This window comes from Chanodichthys erythropterus, chromosome 23, assembly GCF_024489055.1.
Source record: "Chanodichthys erythropterus isolate Z2021 chromosome 23, ASM2448905v1, whole genome shotgun sequence".
NCBI classification, from domain to species: Eukaryota; Metazoa; Chordata; class Actinopteri; order Cypriniformes; family Xenocyprididae; genus Chanodichthys; species Chanodichthys erythropterus.
In genome coordinates, this window is record NC_090243.1 from 9,732,120 (window position 1) to 9,749,352 (window position 17,233).

Sequence of the window (17,233 nt, forward strand, 5' to 3'; positions counted from 1 at the left end):
TACGGTTAGTTTATGATGGAAATGGGAAGGTTTAACCTCATGCCACACTGAAAATAATTGGTGTAGGATTTATATTCATTTTCACACAGAAATTCCTAGTACATTTTAGTCAAGTAACACTTGAAAATTTTGAAGTAGAAAGACTGAAATAGTATTTTCTTGTAAAACGTGCTCTTGGTCTTCGAAAAACCATCCTGCAAGCTCGAAATCAAATCAAATCTAAATGTCAAAGACATGACTAAATTGGTGTATGCAATTGCACTCAGGTGGGGTTTTACATGTTTGTGATGATGGATGGATTTCATTGATTGTATGGAAGTGTCCACAGTTCATATAGTTTAATTCAAAATGAAATTGGATGTAAGAGACGTAATCGGCGCAGACATTAAGAGGGACATGTTCAATATTCAGAGTACCAGCCAATCAATATGGGTTTTCAGTGACAGATTATTCCATTTTTAATAAAAGCAATTTAAATAAAAGCCCACCACTATCTAGTAATATCAAACCAACCATCTGTCACAATTTGCTGCTGCATCAGCTTTAACCAAAAGTGAGATGGAGAAACACAGCGAGTGCAACTTTACAGTTTGGGAAGATGCTTTAATATCCATCTTAAGATCAAGGATACAATGTTATATTAATGATGACAATGTTTTAAAGTCACATCAACCAAGAGTTTAAACTGCAGTAGCACATGATCATTATAGGTAATTAAAGATCCCTCAGGCACTCAAAGCCTTATTATCGCAACCTTTTGTCCAGCGTTTCATCTTACGGCCATTACAGTACTTATCCCAGGTGTCCCTGCAGACAAAAAGATCAACATGACCATTAGCTATGTCAAAAAACACACCTGCACAACAGATCAATTCACTTAGATATGATGCAATGATAAGCAGAGCTTGAAGCCAAATCTCTAAAGGAACAAGCAACCTTTGTTAATGTGTCAGTTGATGTTTTCAATGAATACTTGCCATGATTTCAGTCCATCGGTTTTCACAATGAGCTTTGCACATTCAACTGAAGCTTTCAGGTCATCCTTAAGCAAATCTAGCAGATGGGAAACATTTATATGCAAAATGTTATAGCAAAGTTTTAAAACAGATACACTGGGATCAAAAAGTTTAGTCATTAAAGAGATAGTTCACCCAAAAATGAAAATTATTGGTGTATATGACACCAGACGAACACAATCGGAGATATATTTAAAAATATGCTTAACGTTAGTCCTCCAAGGTTTATAGTGGTTGTGAATGGTAGCCCAAATTTTGACGACGAAAAAAAAGCACCCATCCATTAAAAAAAAAATGAATCCATACGACTGCAGGGGGTTAATAAAGGCCTTCTGAAGCGAATCGTTGTGTTTGTGTAACACAAACATCTTTATTTAAAACTTTATAAAAGTAAAATAAGCTTTAGTGTGACAGCCATACGCAAATGACTTTATTAACCCCCTGGAGTTTTTTTAATGGATGGATGCATTTTTTGTCTTCAAAAATAAATATCTGTCTGAAAGAAGATGGTCATATTTACCTAGGATGGCTTGAGGGTGAGTAAATCATGAAATAATTTCTAACCCTTTAAGCTTCCATTTTGCCTTTTTCCCGGATTTTTTTTTTTTATAAATTATGTTCTCTGCATAAGGGTGCGGTCAATCTGGAATACAAGGCGAAACATTTCTCCACACGGATTTCATATGGAATTCAAGTTTATTAAACTTTACTAATTTAAAGCTGCTAAGTTTGGAAATGGCTGAGTAAGCGGTGCTTTATGCATCATTACACTATTGACAAAGTCTCACAAGCAAAAAAACTCATCAATAGTGTAGTGATGTATGAAGCACAGCTCACACAGAAGTCACTTTCAAACCAAACAGTTTTATGTTGGTCAAAGCGACGAATCTGTGTGACTAGCTATAACTTGAACCCGTAGCAAGATCTGTGCAGGGAAATCTTTCGCCCTCAATCGAAATTCCTACTGAAATGACTGGATTTCGTTTGTGAAAAATGTGGCATACAACAGTAAATGTGATACATTTAGATTAATAAGATTACATTAGATTAATATGCATTACAAGAAGAAAACAAATTTGTTTATAGCATAGCGTTTTCCCCCCAAAATTCTTAAAATCTACTTTAACCACTTCTGATTGTATTCAATATGTTTTTGGTAACCAATGAAATCCATTTAAAGAAAATAAAACTACCTGAACAAGGCATGCCGCACAAGTTCTTTCCACCCTGAGTGCCATCATCACACCATTTGAAACTGTTTATCTGGAAGATTCCATAGTCTTTCCCGGTATCAGCCGAACGTACTCTGTGGGTCTTAAACCTGCTTTCCCAGTATGCCATGCACACATCTGTTGAAATTAAGTGAATGGTTCAAACCGAAGTAATACAAGTAATAAAATATATTATACCAGGTTCTTTAAAGATCTGAATCCACAAAAAAAAAAAATCCTCAGTAAACATACAGTTCTATATGCCAAATATTGCAGATCACTGATAATGCTAATAAGAAACAAAGTACCCACAGTTGCCAACAGAGAATCCCTCAAAGCCATCAAGTCCCTCTGCCCTGAAGATTTTGACGACATCACAACGGCCCAGCCTGCGGCTTTCGCACAAGGACATCCACATCAGACACAAGACTGCAATAGTCACCTTCATTTCTGCACTGCTGCTCACAAATTTACTGTCAATATCTGCTGTCTGAAGAGGAGTTCAGATGGAGGGTGGAAGCCGCTGAGTGGGATTACTTATAGGTGAAAAAAGGTTTGTGTCGCAATCAATTTTTCACAAGTGTAGTTTGCAGTTGCTCCAGTTATTGCTGCTGAGGCAATAACTGACTTTGGGATGTTTTATTTTTACTTCTAGAAGCAAATTTTATTTAATTTTTTTTTCATGCAGAGGCACTGAATAAGATTTAGATCAAGAAAACGGTTGACATAATAAGATGAAATACTCAATATTAGGGGAAACCTCCTAATCGTGATGTAGCACTGGGATACTAACAACGGCAGCATTTAAGAACATAAATAAAAACCACAAAAATTATATATATATACTGTGTTTTCGATTTTATTTATTATTAATTTCCATACAGGTTATAATTATACAAATCTAAAACATGGGTCTCCAAACTCAGTCCTGGAAGGCCACTGCCCTGCAGAGTTTAGCTCAAACTTGCCTCAACACATCTACCTGGAAGTTTCTAGTATGCTTAATTAGACCTGTTTCAGGATGTGTTTATTTGGGGTTGGAGCTAAACTCTGCAGGACAGTGGCCCTCCAGGACAGTTTAGAGACCCCTGATCTAAAACCTAATGCCAAACAACACTCTTGGTGAAACAACGGTCAACTGACCAGAGCACAAAAGGAAAGATGTGGAGACCGTTACAATGAGGAAAACTGTTGTGAAAAAAATGCACCTTAAAGCAATCTAATGTGCAATTAACTGACAATAACTGCAAAGGAAAAGGAGAAGAGGAGAATGTGTCAACAAACAGCTCAAACAGCCACTGTGCATAACCTCAAACAGCCCTTAGAAGGAAATCCCTGCTGTTGCTTCCTATTATTTATCATATTGCTGGTGTAATTTTCATATGCATATTGTACTGCATTGTAAAACACTGACAGAGTATCAAAAGTGTCAAAAATATAATCATCTTGTTATAAATTATCAACTTATAAATGACTAAGAATGAACAATGCTTCTACAGCATGTATTAATCTTAATGTTAATTTCAACATTTACTAATACATTATTAATATCAAAAGTTAAAAGAATGCATTGTCAACTAACATGAACAAACAATGAACAGTAGTATTTTGTTAACAAATGAAACCTTATTGTAAAGTTTGACCATTTAACAAATGTAAGCTGGTATGTTTGTGTGCTTATGTGAGCTTAATCAAATTTTTTGTAATTAATTGGCAGAAAAAGCTTCAATTATTGTAAAACAAAATTATAAATCATTATATTATCAAATAAAATAATAAATTATAAAAACACAAAAATATAAAGAAAAAAAGAAATTAATAATTTAAATACATTTAAAATAACCCCCACAATTCACTATAATATTTCAAAGTCTGTTCCACGTGTCACTTATTTAACCTTTTTTTCAGTATATTCTGTCCAAAGGCATATGAAACCTTCATTAATTACAGTCAATAAACTGTGCTTTAGGGAACCTAATATATGACATGAAATTAATAACTTATTTATTATTATATAAATAATAATTTTATTATTTAATAACTTTAAGTCAGCTAAAAAGGAGAAAAAGGAAAAGTATAAATGATAACAATATTTGGATGTACTGTAAGAGCAAGAGGTCACATCTTATTGACTGAACAGCGGCCCCTGCTGGAGGACAGTGGAAGGAGCGTCATACTTCACAGCTTGTCCTTCATTCAAAACCAGCACCCTGAAGGAGTAACAACAGATCAGAAATGCCTTACTTGAATACTTGACATTTAATGACAGGATGAGTCACAGGTTAAATAAAGGACCGTAGCTCCTGACCTGTCAGTGTGCATGAGAGTGAGCGGGTTCTGAGTGAGCCACAGTACAGTGCGGTCTTTAAACTCTGTGTGGATCAACTGTCGGACCAGGCCCTCTGTTTCTACATCCACACAAGGAAGAGCCTCTTCCACAAGCAGGATTTTGACCCTTGCAAGCAGGGCTCTGGCCAAACACAGCAACCTCCTCTGGCCAAAGCTTACATAACACAAAAACAGAAATATTTAACCCATAACGGCCACTTGTTTGTTGTGCAAATACATAAATGTTGCCATAGAGAAAACTGTATCGTTAAATGAAGCAATAAACCACAGCCACAGTCTAGATCTGGACTCATGACTGGTTCCAGCCAGACCGTGAATCTTTTCTCACTGCAGTTTGTTCTATACACAAAACGAGCAGCCTTTATACCAAATTGTGGGAAACAACAAATTAGCTCAGTTTGGAAATTGAACTCTACTATTATTCCTACATCATCTGTATTAAGATCAACTATATTCTGGTGCGATGTTATATTCTGAATATTACATAAACATGTGAAATTGGCATCCAAAGAATAGCCATGATTCCCACACCTGAAAGCGAGAGACGTTCTTTGAACGGGGTGCAGCAGCTGAGCAGGCAATTGTTGAACACGCTCCTTGAGATGGCAGAGCTCCAAAACCAGCCACACCTGCATGTCAGTATGCTGAGCGAACGGGTCCAGGTTAGCCCTCAGGGGACCCGAGAAGAGTACAGGAACCTGTAGCACATGGGACACCATAACTCATTAAAGAATAAATAATGAATAATGCTGGTTACTGGTGGAGCCTGGGTAAAGTCAGTTTTACATTACATACAATATTAGACAGCATTCCTTCAACCACACCCAGTAAAATAGTTGTGTTACCTGTCAACACTCCTTCCCCTCCAGACTTTGACCGATTTTGCTCTGGCTGGATCGAGCTAGTTTGGTTCTCTTGTATGCATTGCAAATATAATGTTGTTCGTCTAACCTGGGAAATGATTTGCAGGCGGCTACGAAGGTCATGTAGACTCATGCGGGCGATGTTAACGTCGTCAATCAGCACAGCACCGCTCCTGGCCTCCACTGACCGGAAGAGACAGCTAACCAAGCCATCGGTGTCTGCTTTCCCACTGCTTACAACCCCAATCTGTGTACACATGCAAACACAGCAAAATCAGCCTGAGATTTAAACTAGGGATGCTTGACATCACTTTCTAATGTCTGATACCATATCGATGCTGCAACCTTGGGTATCTGCCAAGTTGCAAAAATTTTTTTTTTTCTTAATCAGTTTAAAATATCTATAGCTCACTAATTGCATATTACTTCATTATAAATAAAGAGAAAAATGTGCACACCCACGCATATATCCATACATATATAAACAAAGAGATAAGTTGATAAGTTGAGTGTGTGCAACACAGATTATTGCATCAGTCTAAAAAATAAACACATTTAAATGTGTTATCAGCTAATCTTAAATTTAAATGAACACATTATTGTATAGAGATGTAAATAATATCGACAACAATACATTATTATTTTGTTATTATTATATAATTATTAATAAAAATGAATAATAAAAAAAAATTAATATAATTATTTAAAGCTGCAGTCCGTAAGTTTTGCTTCTTTGTCGCCATCTCTGTTCAAAACCTGCAATTGCAGTTATTTGCAGAATTATGATCTTTACGTGGATTGTGCATCGGCACGGCTCCGGATGGATCTAATGTTTTAAGGAGAATGAGTGGCTGTTAGTGGATACTGTACAGGTACTTTGGAATCACAGATTGTAGTCAATCCGCCATCAAAGTGTAAGTTTAAAAATTCCAGCTGCTGTGAGAAAAGGCTATAAATGATCTGTCACCGGAAACATCCTCACATGCCATATAGCTTACTACCTGGGACTCCTTCATGTAAACAGACGTGACGTAATGACAAAAAGATGAATGGTGGCATATGCTCAAATTTCCCTACCAGTACCACTCAAATTAGAACATTTTTACAAGCTTACTGTTGTGAATTAGGTTAAGGCAAGGAGATAGTTTCGAACACTGGCTGGTTATGTACTTGTTAAAAAATTGATTTGACAGCAGCTTTAAAGGAACACTCCACTTTTTTTGAAAATAGGCTCATTTTCCAACTCCCCTAGAGTTAAACAGTTGAGTTTTACCGTTTTCGAATCCATTCAGCCGATCTCCGGGTCTGGCGGTACCACTTTTAGCATAGCTTAGCATAGTTCATTGAATCTGATTAGACCGTTAGCATTGCGCTTAAAAATGACTTTGCTGCCGTTCCATGGCTGCAGCAGTGCAATGATATTATGCAGCGCCCGGGAGCCCCTGCTTGCACAGGGAACGTGCCTTGCAACCATGGAGACGTTTGTGAAAGACGCTGCGTAATATCATTGCGCCTGCTGCAGCCATGATACGGCAGCAAAGTTCCTTGATTATTACGCCTGAATGAGAGTATAGTTCCTAACCATATCAGCCTAGAAAATCACAACTTTTTATTTTCCGTTGGTCTTAGTACACGATTTAACTACAGAAGAGTCAAGTTTTAAATAGGAAAAATGTCAAAACTCTTTGGTCATTTTTAAGTGCGATGCTAACGGTCTAATCAGATTCAATGAACTATGCTAAGCTATGCTAAAAGTGGTACCGCCAGACCCAGAGATCGGCTGAATGGATTCGAAAACGGTAAAACTAAGAAGTAAGATTTGCGAAGCTCCCCCTTCAGGTTCCTTCAGTCAATCACACTGTCGTAAATACTCCAAGTGCAGCTCTGGACTACAACGACTACAACGCTCACCAGCGCAGTAGTTTTGCAAATACAGTACAAGAAATCTCGATGGAGGTGGGTAATTTTCGAAATTGTCTTACAAAATGATAATCATAATATATACATTGTTTTTGAATTACTGTAAAGCATTTTGTCACTCTCGCGTGAACGTGAACATGAGGCGAGATTGTGTCGGGTCGGCAAAGCTAAACTTGCAAGTGCTGTTTTTTGGCGTAGACGTGCCAGAGGGGGTTAGTGTTCGCCTCAAACACACCACTACAAGTCGATTAACCATCGTAAGGACTTAGAAAACTATTTATGAAGGTAAAAAAAGTTACTTAGTTCTGCTTTAATTAATTTATTTATTATTAGTAAGTAAATAAATAAATTCATTCATTTATTCAAAGTACCTTTTCCCCTTTTAAAATGGTGAGATTAATTCCTCTAAGAGCTGGTGTGCAGTTAGAGGAGGCCTCAGACTCATAGTTCCTGAACTTCACCTCTCCATGCTGGGGCCAGTCAAAGGGTGGTCTGTAGGAGACTGTCCATGCTGCCTGGGGTAAAAGGTTAAATTCATTTCCATGCGGAGCATATTACATCCAGTGACACTAAGAAGAGAGTTTCATCCTCTTGGGAATTTAGTACACAATGAATTTGACCATGTAGAGTGTAAGATGTGACTTGGCGAGTTTTAAGGGGTTAAATAATTATTATGTTACCCTATACCTCCTTTTCCACTTTGGCAAATTCACAAAATCTTTGCACGCTCAGCATGTCAATGCTGATATCAGAGGTGGCCTGAGGGTAACGGTGAAGAGCTTCTTTAATCTGTAACAAAATGTTTTCATAATCATTATGAATTATTCAAACTCAAGGTAGGTATCAGTGCAGATAAACTTACATTAAAGGCACAGATCAAAGCCAGAGCCACAAGCCCCGAGTCAGTTTGAGTCTCAAGAAAAATCAGACTGACCAGGAACAGCACAATCCCAGCAATACCATCAAACCGCAACGCAGCCCAACTGCACACAGAAATATTGCTTTTGGTGGTCATAAAGCAATCACATTAATCAAAGCTGCTGTATGTGCTGCAATAAATGTGACATGATTATTTGACAAGTTTAGTAGATGTTTACAGTTTACATTTATATTAAACATGACTTATTTTTACTACAAATGTATGTAAAATTATATTAAAATGGCTTGAAAATACAACATACTCAGATAAAAACAGCTGCAAAAGCTAATATATCAGTCACAGATGTATATTACACTCAAATGGCGCCCCCTAGTGTACTGTAGTTTTTAAAAAATTCAGGTGACAGGCAAAACTAAATCAGCATCAGCACCAGTTATGCTATTGAAGTAAGACAATAGAAACATTTAATCAAATTAATATTAACACAGTTAATATAATTAGTTGACTTAAAATTAGTGTTCAATGGTTTAATTCAATGTACTTTTTGTCAATTATAATTATTATTTTTTTAATCAGCTAATTCGCAACTTGCAGTCCTCCCAGAATCCTTCACAAACCACCAGCATAAACAAAATATATATGTTTTTTAACCTTTCTGAGATGATTTTGTTGTACTTGACCAGCAGGTTTTGATGTAAGGCTTGGAGGCAGCGCGTCAGACACACCTCCCTGTGTTTTGGCCCAGAAAGTGGAGCTTCAACACAATGTGTCACACACTCCAGAGAAGTAACTGCAACAGGGTTTGCCTCCATGTGTCTTATTCGCATGCGAGCTGAAGAAAAATGAGACTGAAAGAGATAATATAATGACCACTTGTAAACCGTGCTTGATGTTATATGGTAATTTGCTTATGTAAAAACTTCAGGTCAAATATTCATGGGAAACTGACGTACCTGAATACAGAAGAAGAGAATTATCAGAGGGCACACAGCTAGGCTGAAAACAGGCATGATGAAGCTGATCAAAGTGATGGTGCTCAGTATGTCCAAAAGACTCTTTAACCAGCTATGTAAATGTTTGGGCAGCTCTTCATCAACCACTTGCATATCCTGAGCCGACATGAGACACAGTTAGACTTGTTTGGGATAAAATCCGATTTATGTTGGTTTTCTATCATATTTGCTTGTATGTTATATAATATAATATGCACCTCCCTAAGGGCACAACAGTGATGACCTGCTACTTGTAAGAATCAATATTTTCAGTTTATATGCTTTGACCTCTGCTCCACACTGGCCTCTGGAGGATGACGCTCACCTGAGTGAATGCTTGCAGTAACCATCTGGCATCTATCTTCTGGGACTGCACAGGCAGGTGAAGAACATCTGACAGCAGCTCAGAGTGTAGCGTATGAGATGCCCTCAGAGAACCACAGGTCAGACAGTAGGCGGAACAGCACACAAGCAAGGCTGCAATACAAAAGCACATAAATAAGCTAAAAAACTCCACTTATCTATGAAACCACAGGTTGACAATAACCTTGCAGGAGTCCGAGCAGTGCGTACGCAGACAGTCGCGAGTTTCTGAGCTCTCTCCACCCCTCCAGGCCTTGAACTTCTTTGGCTTCACCAGTCCACATGCTCAGGACAGCATCCTGTGCTAAACTAACAGCACACACAGACAGGTAGACCAGCGAGGTAAGTGACACCCAGTGCCAGCCGAAAGCCCTCAAATACAGCCTGCGGGCCTCTCCGCTGCCCTGAAATTACAAAACCACATCACTACACAATATTCACAGCAAAAAGAACCTCTTTAGGTATAGGGTTAGTTCACTCAAAAATAAATTGTATCATCTTTTTAAGTTATTATTTATAATTTTTGGTACATACTTTTTGGAATAGATAGTGATCTCGTTTCTCATCAGAATTACTGTGCTTGTTTTTACACCTGTAAAAATCAAAACAGAATATTTAGTATACAATGTCTGCAGTGAATGCATGTACAAACAAAATCACAAGCTGGGTGGAGAAACAAGGTGTAGCTAGTTGACGATAATGCCACAAGAAACTCATTAATGTGGGTTAAAAAGGGAATGTCGCCAGCCCTGTTTGGTCAGACTCATGGTTTTCTTTCCCATGAAATTTTATCAGGCCCCATCATCCTGTGACCAACAATCCCTGTCTGTGAATCTGTGAATATCATCGTTTCTTAACCTGCACTAACCCTCACAACTAAACCACACAAGGCTAATCTAGTGCAGAGAACACAGTGTAAGAAAAGCATGATAAATTCTCTCAGGGGATCAGAAAGATATTAAAATCAGAAGAACTGCTAATGCTCTTAAATGCACTGATGTTTGTCTTGGATTAAAGCAATTTTAATATTAATGCTGGATCAGTACTGGACAATGAAGGCCGATGGGTCAGGTCACGCACTGTGCTTTACCCAAACAGTGGACTCAGAGTCTCGACTTTGCCAAATCAAATGGCAGAGGATAATGTAACATCCACACAAACATTTGTATTTATAACATGCCAGAGACAAGATATAAAAAATCCTCTATACATACATAGGGGTCAGTACTATTATTTTTAAATGAATTAAATTAAAAAGACGAATACTTTCATTTTGAAAGGATGCATTAAATTGATCAAAAATGACAGCAAACACATACAGGCTTCTATTTCAAATAAATGCTGCTCTTGTGAATTTTTCAATCAAAGTATCCTTAAAAAATGTATTACGGTTTCCACAAAGACTTTAAGCAGAATAACTGTTTTCAACATTGATAATTATAAGAAATGTTTCTTGAAATCAGCATTTCTGAAGGATCATGTGACACTGAAAACTGAAGTAATGATGCTGAAAATTCAGCTTTGCCATCACAGGAATAAATAACATTAAATTAAAATACATAACAGGGTTAGTTCACCCAAAAATGAAAATTCTGTCATTTATTACTCACCCTCATGCCATTCCACACCTGTAAGACCTTCGTTAATCTTCAGAACACAAATTAAGATATTTTAGTTGAAATCTGATAGCTCCGTGAGGCCTCCGTAGGGAGCAATGGACAGTTCCTCTCAAAAGATCCATAAACGTACTAAAAACATATTTAAATCAGTTCATGTGAGTACAGTGGTTCAATATTGATATTATAAAGCGACGAGTGTATTTCTGGAGCGCCAAAAAACAAAATAACCACTTATATAGTGATGGCCGATTTCAAAACACTGCTTCATGAAGCATCGGAGCACAAATGAATCACAGTGTATCGAATCATGGTTCAGATCGCGTGTCAAACTGCCAACAGCTAAAATCACGTGACTCTGGCGCTCCAAACAGCAGATTCGACACACTGATTCATTTATGCTCCGAATCTTCCTGAAGCAGTGTTTTGAAATCGGCCATCACTAAATAAGTCGTTATTTTAGTTTTATTTTGGCGCTCCAAAAATATTCTCGTCGCTTTATAATATTAATATTGAACCACTGTACTCACATGAACTGATTTAAATATGTTTTTAGTACATTAATGGATCTTGAGAGAGGAACTGTCCATTGCTCCCTATGGAGGCCTCACGGAGCTATCGGATTTCAACTAAAATATCTTAATTTGTGTTCTGAAGATTAACGAAGGTCTTACGGGTATGGAACGGCATGAGGGTGAGTAATAAATGACAGAATTTTCATTTTTGGGTGAACTAACCCTTTAACATTGAAAATAGATATTTTTAATTTTAATAATCATAATATTACTGTATTTACTGTATACTTGTTTTTAAATGTGGGCATTCAATAGAATAATTTAACATTATAAAATACAACTTGCCTATCACATGGCTGTTGAGAGCTGTCAGGTGGAATGTCTTCTGTAGCGCCTGAGAGGGTGATGCTTTATAGTTTTAACAACAACAACAAACATTTCTACTTATAATAATAAAAATAGTTTCTCTGTGCATCTGCGACTTTTAATATATTGTGACTTTACCTTTTGCAGAGGTGGCCAGGTCCTCTGTGAGAAAGACTTTCTCCAGATGGCAAAGAGACTGCTGTGCCTTATTTATTAGAACAAAAATATTAAATCTAAATTTTCTTAGAATTTTATTAAGATCTTTACCTAAAGGTTTTGATGTTGTCAAATGCATGCTACCTGCTTGAGAACACACAATAGCCCAGGGAGCTCCAGCAGAGGTGGGCGGAGCAATCTGAAGAAACAGAGGGATGTAAAGATCTGAGACGGTGTGAGAACATTCCCATCATCCACCAGGACAAACACACCAAGACTAGAGAAACCAACCTGTATGGAAAGACAAAGCGTATGGGAAATATGGGTCAAAGGAAATATGTAGAACAAAAAGTTCATCTGGGCTGCGTTTCCCAAAAGCATCGTAAGCTTAAGTTGATCGTAGCTCCATTGAAAGCAATGGAGCTATGATCAACTTAGGCTTACAATGCTTTTGGGAAACGCTACCCTGGTCTTTAGAAAACACAGAGCAGAACTCTGGACTAGGTCAGAGGTTTTTACTGATGAAAGAGGGGCATGATGCAGACCTCAGTGTTCTGACCTCAGGTTGTAATCTATGATAGAGGTTTAATCGATGGTTTGAGTTTTAATCTCAGAGCTCTGTGGATTTGTTTACTGAGTAAGCCCCTGTGCATCTGGAGAAGAGAGACAAGGTAATTTGAAGTCATATTCACAGAGAGGGTTGTTTAGCAGTAGTAAAAGAGAAAACCAGATTTTTTAGGTAGGATATTGAATATCTACACAAACCAGCAAGGCTTCTTGACTAGATTAGTCAGCAAGACAAATAGCAGAACCAGAAAATAAACAAGTTGGTCAGTCTAGCAAAAAAAAAAACAGCTTGGGAATTCATTTCTAAGCACTCACTAGAAAAGGCATACAGACAGAGTCGAGCATCGAGAAGGCTGTCAAATATCCCAGAATTCTTAGCATCTCCAGCTCCCTGGCCCGAGACTCTGTAACTCTCTGATGGAACCAGGACTCCCATGTGAGAAGCTTCAGCGCCTACACAAAGGCAGATTAAAGTTGGCATGAAATTAAAATTCACCCTATTTTCTAAATGCACATTATTTATAATATTGTGAACTATTCATCCATGCATATGATTCATTTTTGAAACTTTTTTAACCTCGTAATTAATCAAGAAAAAAATCTGGTGAATCATTTAGTCCACTTACAATCGACCAGAAGAAAAGATCGGTCGTTACTTCTTTTCATCGCAACATAAAACTGAACCTGACCTTTTTGTGCTTTAGGCAAAAAATATTCCTCCTATCAAAATCATGCTCAGATACATGACTAAGCCACCCCAAGACTGAAATCCTACAATCACAGCCTGACTGGGATTGAAATAAGAGAGGAAGGACTATAGATGACATGATCACGTATAAGGATTAGGAACAGAAAAAAAACCTGGTATTTATGCAACATTTCCTTGATGAGCTGTTCACTCTTTTCTCTGATGATCTGCTGAGATCTCTGAGGGATGACAAACAAAGATTATGAAACATATCAGCAACAAAACAGAGGACAGAAATGGCATAGTAAATGCACGCCTGCACTTACTAACCCGAAGCTGTTTGGCTTTGTGCTCCACTGCTGAGTTGACAGGGATGAGGACTAGTAGCAATACCACCCCCGCCAGCACACCAGGACCCAATTCTCTCCACAGTAAGCCTAGATAGAGAGCAACTCTCAACGGGCAGGACCAAAGACAGGTCAATGTGACCACCAGCTCTGCTACACATTCAACTTTGCCTAATACATCCGTCCCCTGAGTGGTGTTGGATTGTTGCCGAGAACTATGGGAAAGAGACAATGTCTTAAATGAATAGGAGAAGGGGGGAATGGAGGGAAACATGGAGGAAGAAGAGACACATTTGAGCATATGAAAAAGAGGAAATTTCCAGTGTTTTTTGTTAGGACTGAAAGCACATTAAAGGGATAGTTCACCCAAAAATGAAAATTTTATGTTTATCTGCTTACCCCCAGGGCATCCAAGATGTAGGTGACTTTGTTTCTTCAGTAGAACACAAATTATGATTTTTAACTCCAATCGTTGCGGTCTGTCAGTCGTATAATGCATGTCAATGGGATCACAGTCTATAAGAGTCAAAAAAACATGCACAGACAAATCCAAATTAAACCCTGCGGCTCGTGACGACACATTGATGTCCTAAGACACGAAACGATCGTTTTGTGCAAGAAACTGAACTGTATTTATATAATTTTTTACCTCTAATTCAGCACTATGTCCAACTGCCTTGAGCATCCGGTTGGTTTAGGTCTGAAAACACGCTCTGATGACAGAAATGATCACTCACGCTTATACTTCAATGAGTGCGAGCGATCACTTCCGGCATCTGAGCGCATTCAAACCTCACCAACCGGATGCTCAAGGCAGTTGGACATAGTGGTGTATTAGAGGTAAAAAATTATATAAATACTGTTTGGTTTCTCACACAAAGCGATCGTTTCGTGTCTTAGGACATCAATGTGTCGTCACGAGCCGCAGGGTTTAATTTGGACTTGTCTGTGTCTTTTTTTGACTCTTATAGATGGAGTTCCAATTGACACGCATTATACGACTGACAGACCGCAACAGTTGTAGTTAAAAATCATCATTTGTGTTCTACTGAAGAAACAAAGTCTCCTACATCTTAGATGCCCTGGGGGTAAGCAGATAAACATCAAATTTTAATTTTTGGGTGAAATATCCCTTTAATTGAGCTAATGAGACAGTCAATGATATTTACCTTCCTGTAGAGGGCGCCAGCCAGAACCGCTTGTGTGTTGGCTGTAATTATCCTACTATATTTCTCAAAGAGATGCTGAGAAACAGCGCAGCAGCAAACTGCTCCCAACACCACCAGAGAATGTGTGTATCCTGCCCAGTCAAACACAGCCTGCCTCTCACAGAACAGGATAACCCATCTGAGGTTAAATGACATGCACATAAACAGATTATATATATATATATATATATATATATATATATATATATATATATATATATATATATATATATATATATATATATTGTTATTTATGGCACTTTATCTATTTGCGTCTGCATTATCTTTAAAGGCAGTTTTCTCAAAATGAGTTTTATCTAATAGACTGACCCAGAAATCACCACTTCAGTAAATATAAAGAATCATATCATACCTGAGTGTTAGAATACCTAGAATGCTAAAAAGATCAGTTGAAAGTCTCAGAAGCACAACTTTGACTAAGGCTGAATGGAATGTCATCCATATTGCATAAAGGAGAGAGTAACCAGCACTGGTTTTCCTGGAGACCAGCAGTGAGTCTCTTCCAGAATCCTTTTCTAGGTCTGACCTCTGTAAATCAAATATTAACATTACATCTCATTCAAAGCATGCTTTTTACAATGAAACAATGAGTACAAGTCCAACCAGGAAGGTTGTGTATTTGTACAGTTACCTCACTGTAATTCTGTTGTTTTTCCCACTCATGCTCAAACACTGAGCAAAGGGTGTGGACCGAGTCCTCATTATACAGCTGGAAAAGGTCAGACAACTGCAGTGGTCCTCTGTGACCCATTACAACCACCTGGGAGAAGAAAAAAAAAACTGTTAAAGGTTGCTGTCATTGACATTATATAATACCTCCCCACAACCTTGCTTGCTTCCTCTTGACTCATTCTAAAAATAGAGACATTCAGTTCATGTACTGTGAAAAGTTGTGCTTACCTCATTTCAGTAACGCTGGCGGCGTCTGAAAACCATATATTGTCTTGCAGCGTGTAAATGACATCCTACAAGACTGCATCTGCGTCTCATACAGCTAGAACAATAGCGGCTTAGAGGAACACACATAAAGTAGGCTACTTTTTATGTTATTTACGCTCGCCGACGATATTCACGTTTTAAATGTCCTCAGACATGTCTTGGGATAATTAAAGCTCGCTTTCTGTGCAGAATTAAGCCGCGTCTGGAGTATAAACAGCGGAGCGTGCAGCGTGCGCACATGTCCAATGAGAGCGGCGATTTCTGCTGGGGGCGTGTCACAGCTGTCAATCATTTTTATTGCGCGAACCATTTCAGTCATTTTTGCATTTTTGATAACACTAGTGAAATGCTTTAATTGAGCATCTTTCTAATTTAACATACGTTGTTTTTATTACTCATAAGATTTTCAGAGAAGCAATTTGAGTAAAGTTTTTTGCAAAGCCAGTACATTTTTTTTCCCAGGTATAAAACAATTTTAAATGTGGTCTCAGACTTTTGGACCTCAATTTAAAACTTACTTTCTAAGGTGAAAAAAAAATGTCTTAATGTCTTTTTTGCTGAACAATGAAGTCATTTCACTCGGCGGCCATCTTTGAAACGCCTCTCGGGCATCCTGGGCATCATGCAATCTCTTTGAATGGGGAAACATCAAATTCTCCAAAACTGTTCGCCAACCTTACGATTAAATTTCATATTTCAAATCACCAATGAAATCTAACAACAACCGGCTCATAAATTTAGTTTCTAAACGCTCGAATCATGACAAAAAAAATATTTTATGCGCATGCGCAGACCTAAATTCAAATCTCTGGAGGCGCGCGTCTGACTGTTTCTATAGAAACCGGTGATTCTAACGGCCGCTGAAGTGACGCGATGACTTTGCCAGTCGGCGATTGGCTCTTATTTAGAATACGGGACTTAAGGTGCGTTCACGTGGCCTCGTAATTCCTGTAGTTACGAGATTCTAGTTTGTAAAAAGCGTTCACGTCCTCGAGGAGCTCGTAATTACAGCTTGTAAGCTGGGAGTTTTCTGAAAGCTCCCAGATATACCACGTGGCCGCGCTGTACCACCTGACAGCTGTAGATTCATTTAGGCGTTGATAGTGCTGCCATGGAAACGCATAAGTCTTGTGGTGCGTTCAAGTCCTCCTGGGAAGTTCGTATTTACGAGGTGGGAAGTCGTGTATACGACGGTAGGTGTGTTCAAGTCACTTTC

The 17,233-nt window shown here is 38.1% G+C and overlaps 2 protein-coding genes across 3 annotated transcripts; both read right to left on the reverse strand.

Annotated features, from left to right (window-relative positions):
- Window positions 1-582: 582 nt before the first annotated feature.
- Window positions 583-2,744, reverse strand: lyz (lysozyme). The gene is made up of 4 exons (XM_067377768.1): window positions 2,540-2,744; window positions 2,210-2,365; window positions 978-1,053; window positions 583-807 (listed from the first exon to the last, which is right to left on the reverse strand). Exons 1-4 carry the CDS (start codon window positions 2,673-2,675, stop codon window positions 726-728), a joined length of 450 nt encoding a protein of 149 aa, XP_067233869.1. The 5' UTR covers window positions 2,676-2,744; the 3' UTR covers window positions 583-725.
- A 131-nt stretch (window positions 2,745-2,875) lies between these two features.
- abcc13 (ATP-binding cassette, sub-family C (CFTR/MRP), member 13) lies at window positions 2,876-16,159 on the reverse strand. 2 transcript variants are annotated; one of them, XM_067377766.1, is made up of 22 exons: window positions 15,984-16,159; window positions 15,710-15,845; window positions 15,431-15,606; window positions 15,019-15,196; window positions 13,833-14,084; window positions 13,676-13,741; window positions 13,130-13,267; window positions 12,392-12,538; window positions 12,230-12,296; window positions 12,071-12,119; window positions 10,129-10,186; window positions 9,779-9,998; window positions 9,557-9,708; window positions 9,193-9,348; window positions 8,891-9,087; window positions 8,222-8,342; window positions 8,047-8,148; window positions 7,731-7,874; window positions 5,528-5,686; window positions 5,108-5,274; window positions 4,536-4,730; window positions 2,876-4,437 (listed from the first exon to the last, which is right to left on the reverse strand). In XM_067377766.1, the coding sequence occupies exons 1-22, from the start codon at window positions 16,055-16,057 to the stop codon at window positions 4,353-4,355; spliced, it is 3,039 nt and encodes a 1,012-aa protein (XP_067233867.1). In that variant the 5' UTR covers window positions 16,058-16,159; the 3' UTR covers window positions 2,876-4,352. The 2 variants fall into 2 exon arrangements, with proteins under 2 accessions (XP_067233867.1, XP_067233866.1); XM_067377765.1 differs by having other exon boundaries at window positions 15,710-15,838; window positions 15,979-16,159.
- Window positions 16,160-17,233: the final 1,074 nt, after the last annotated feature.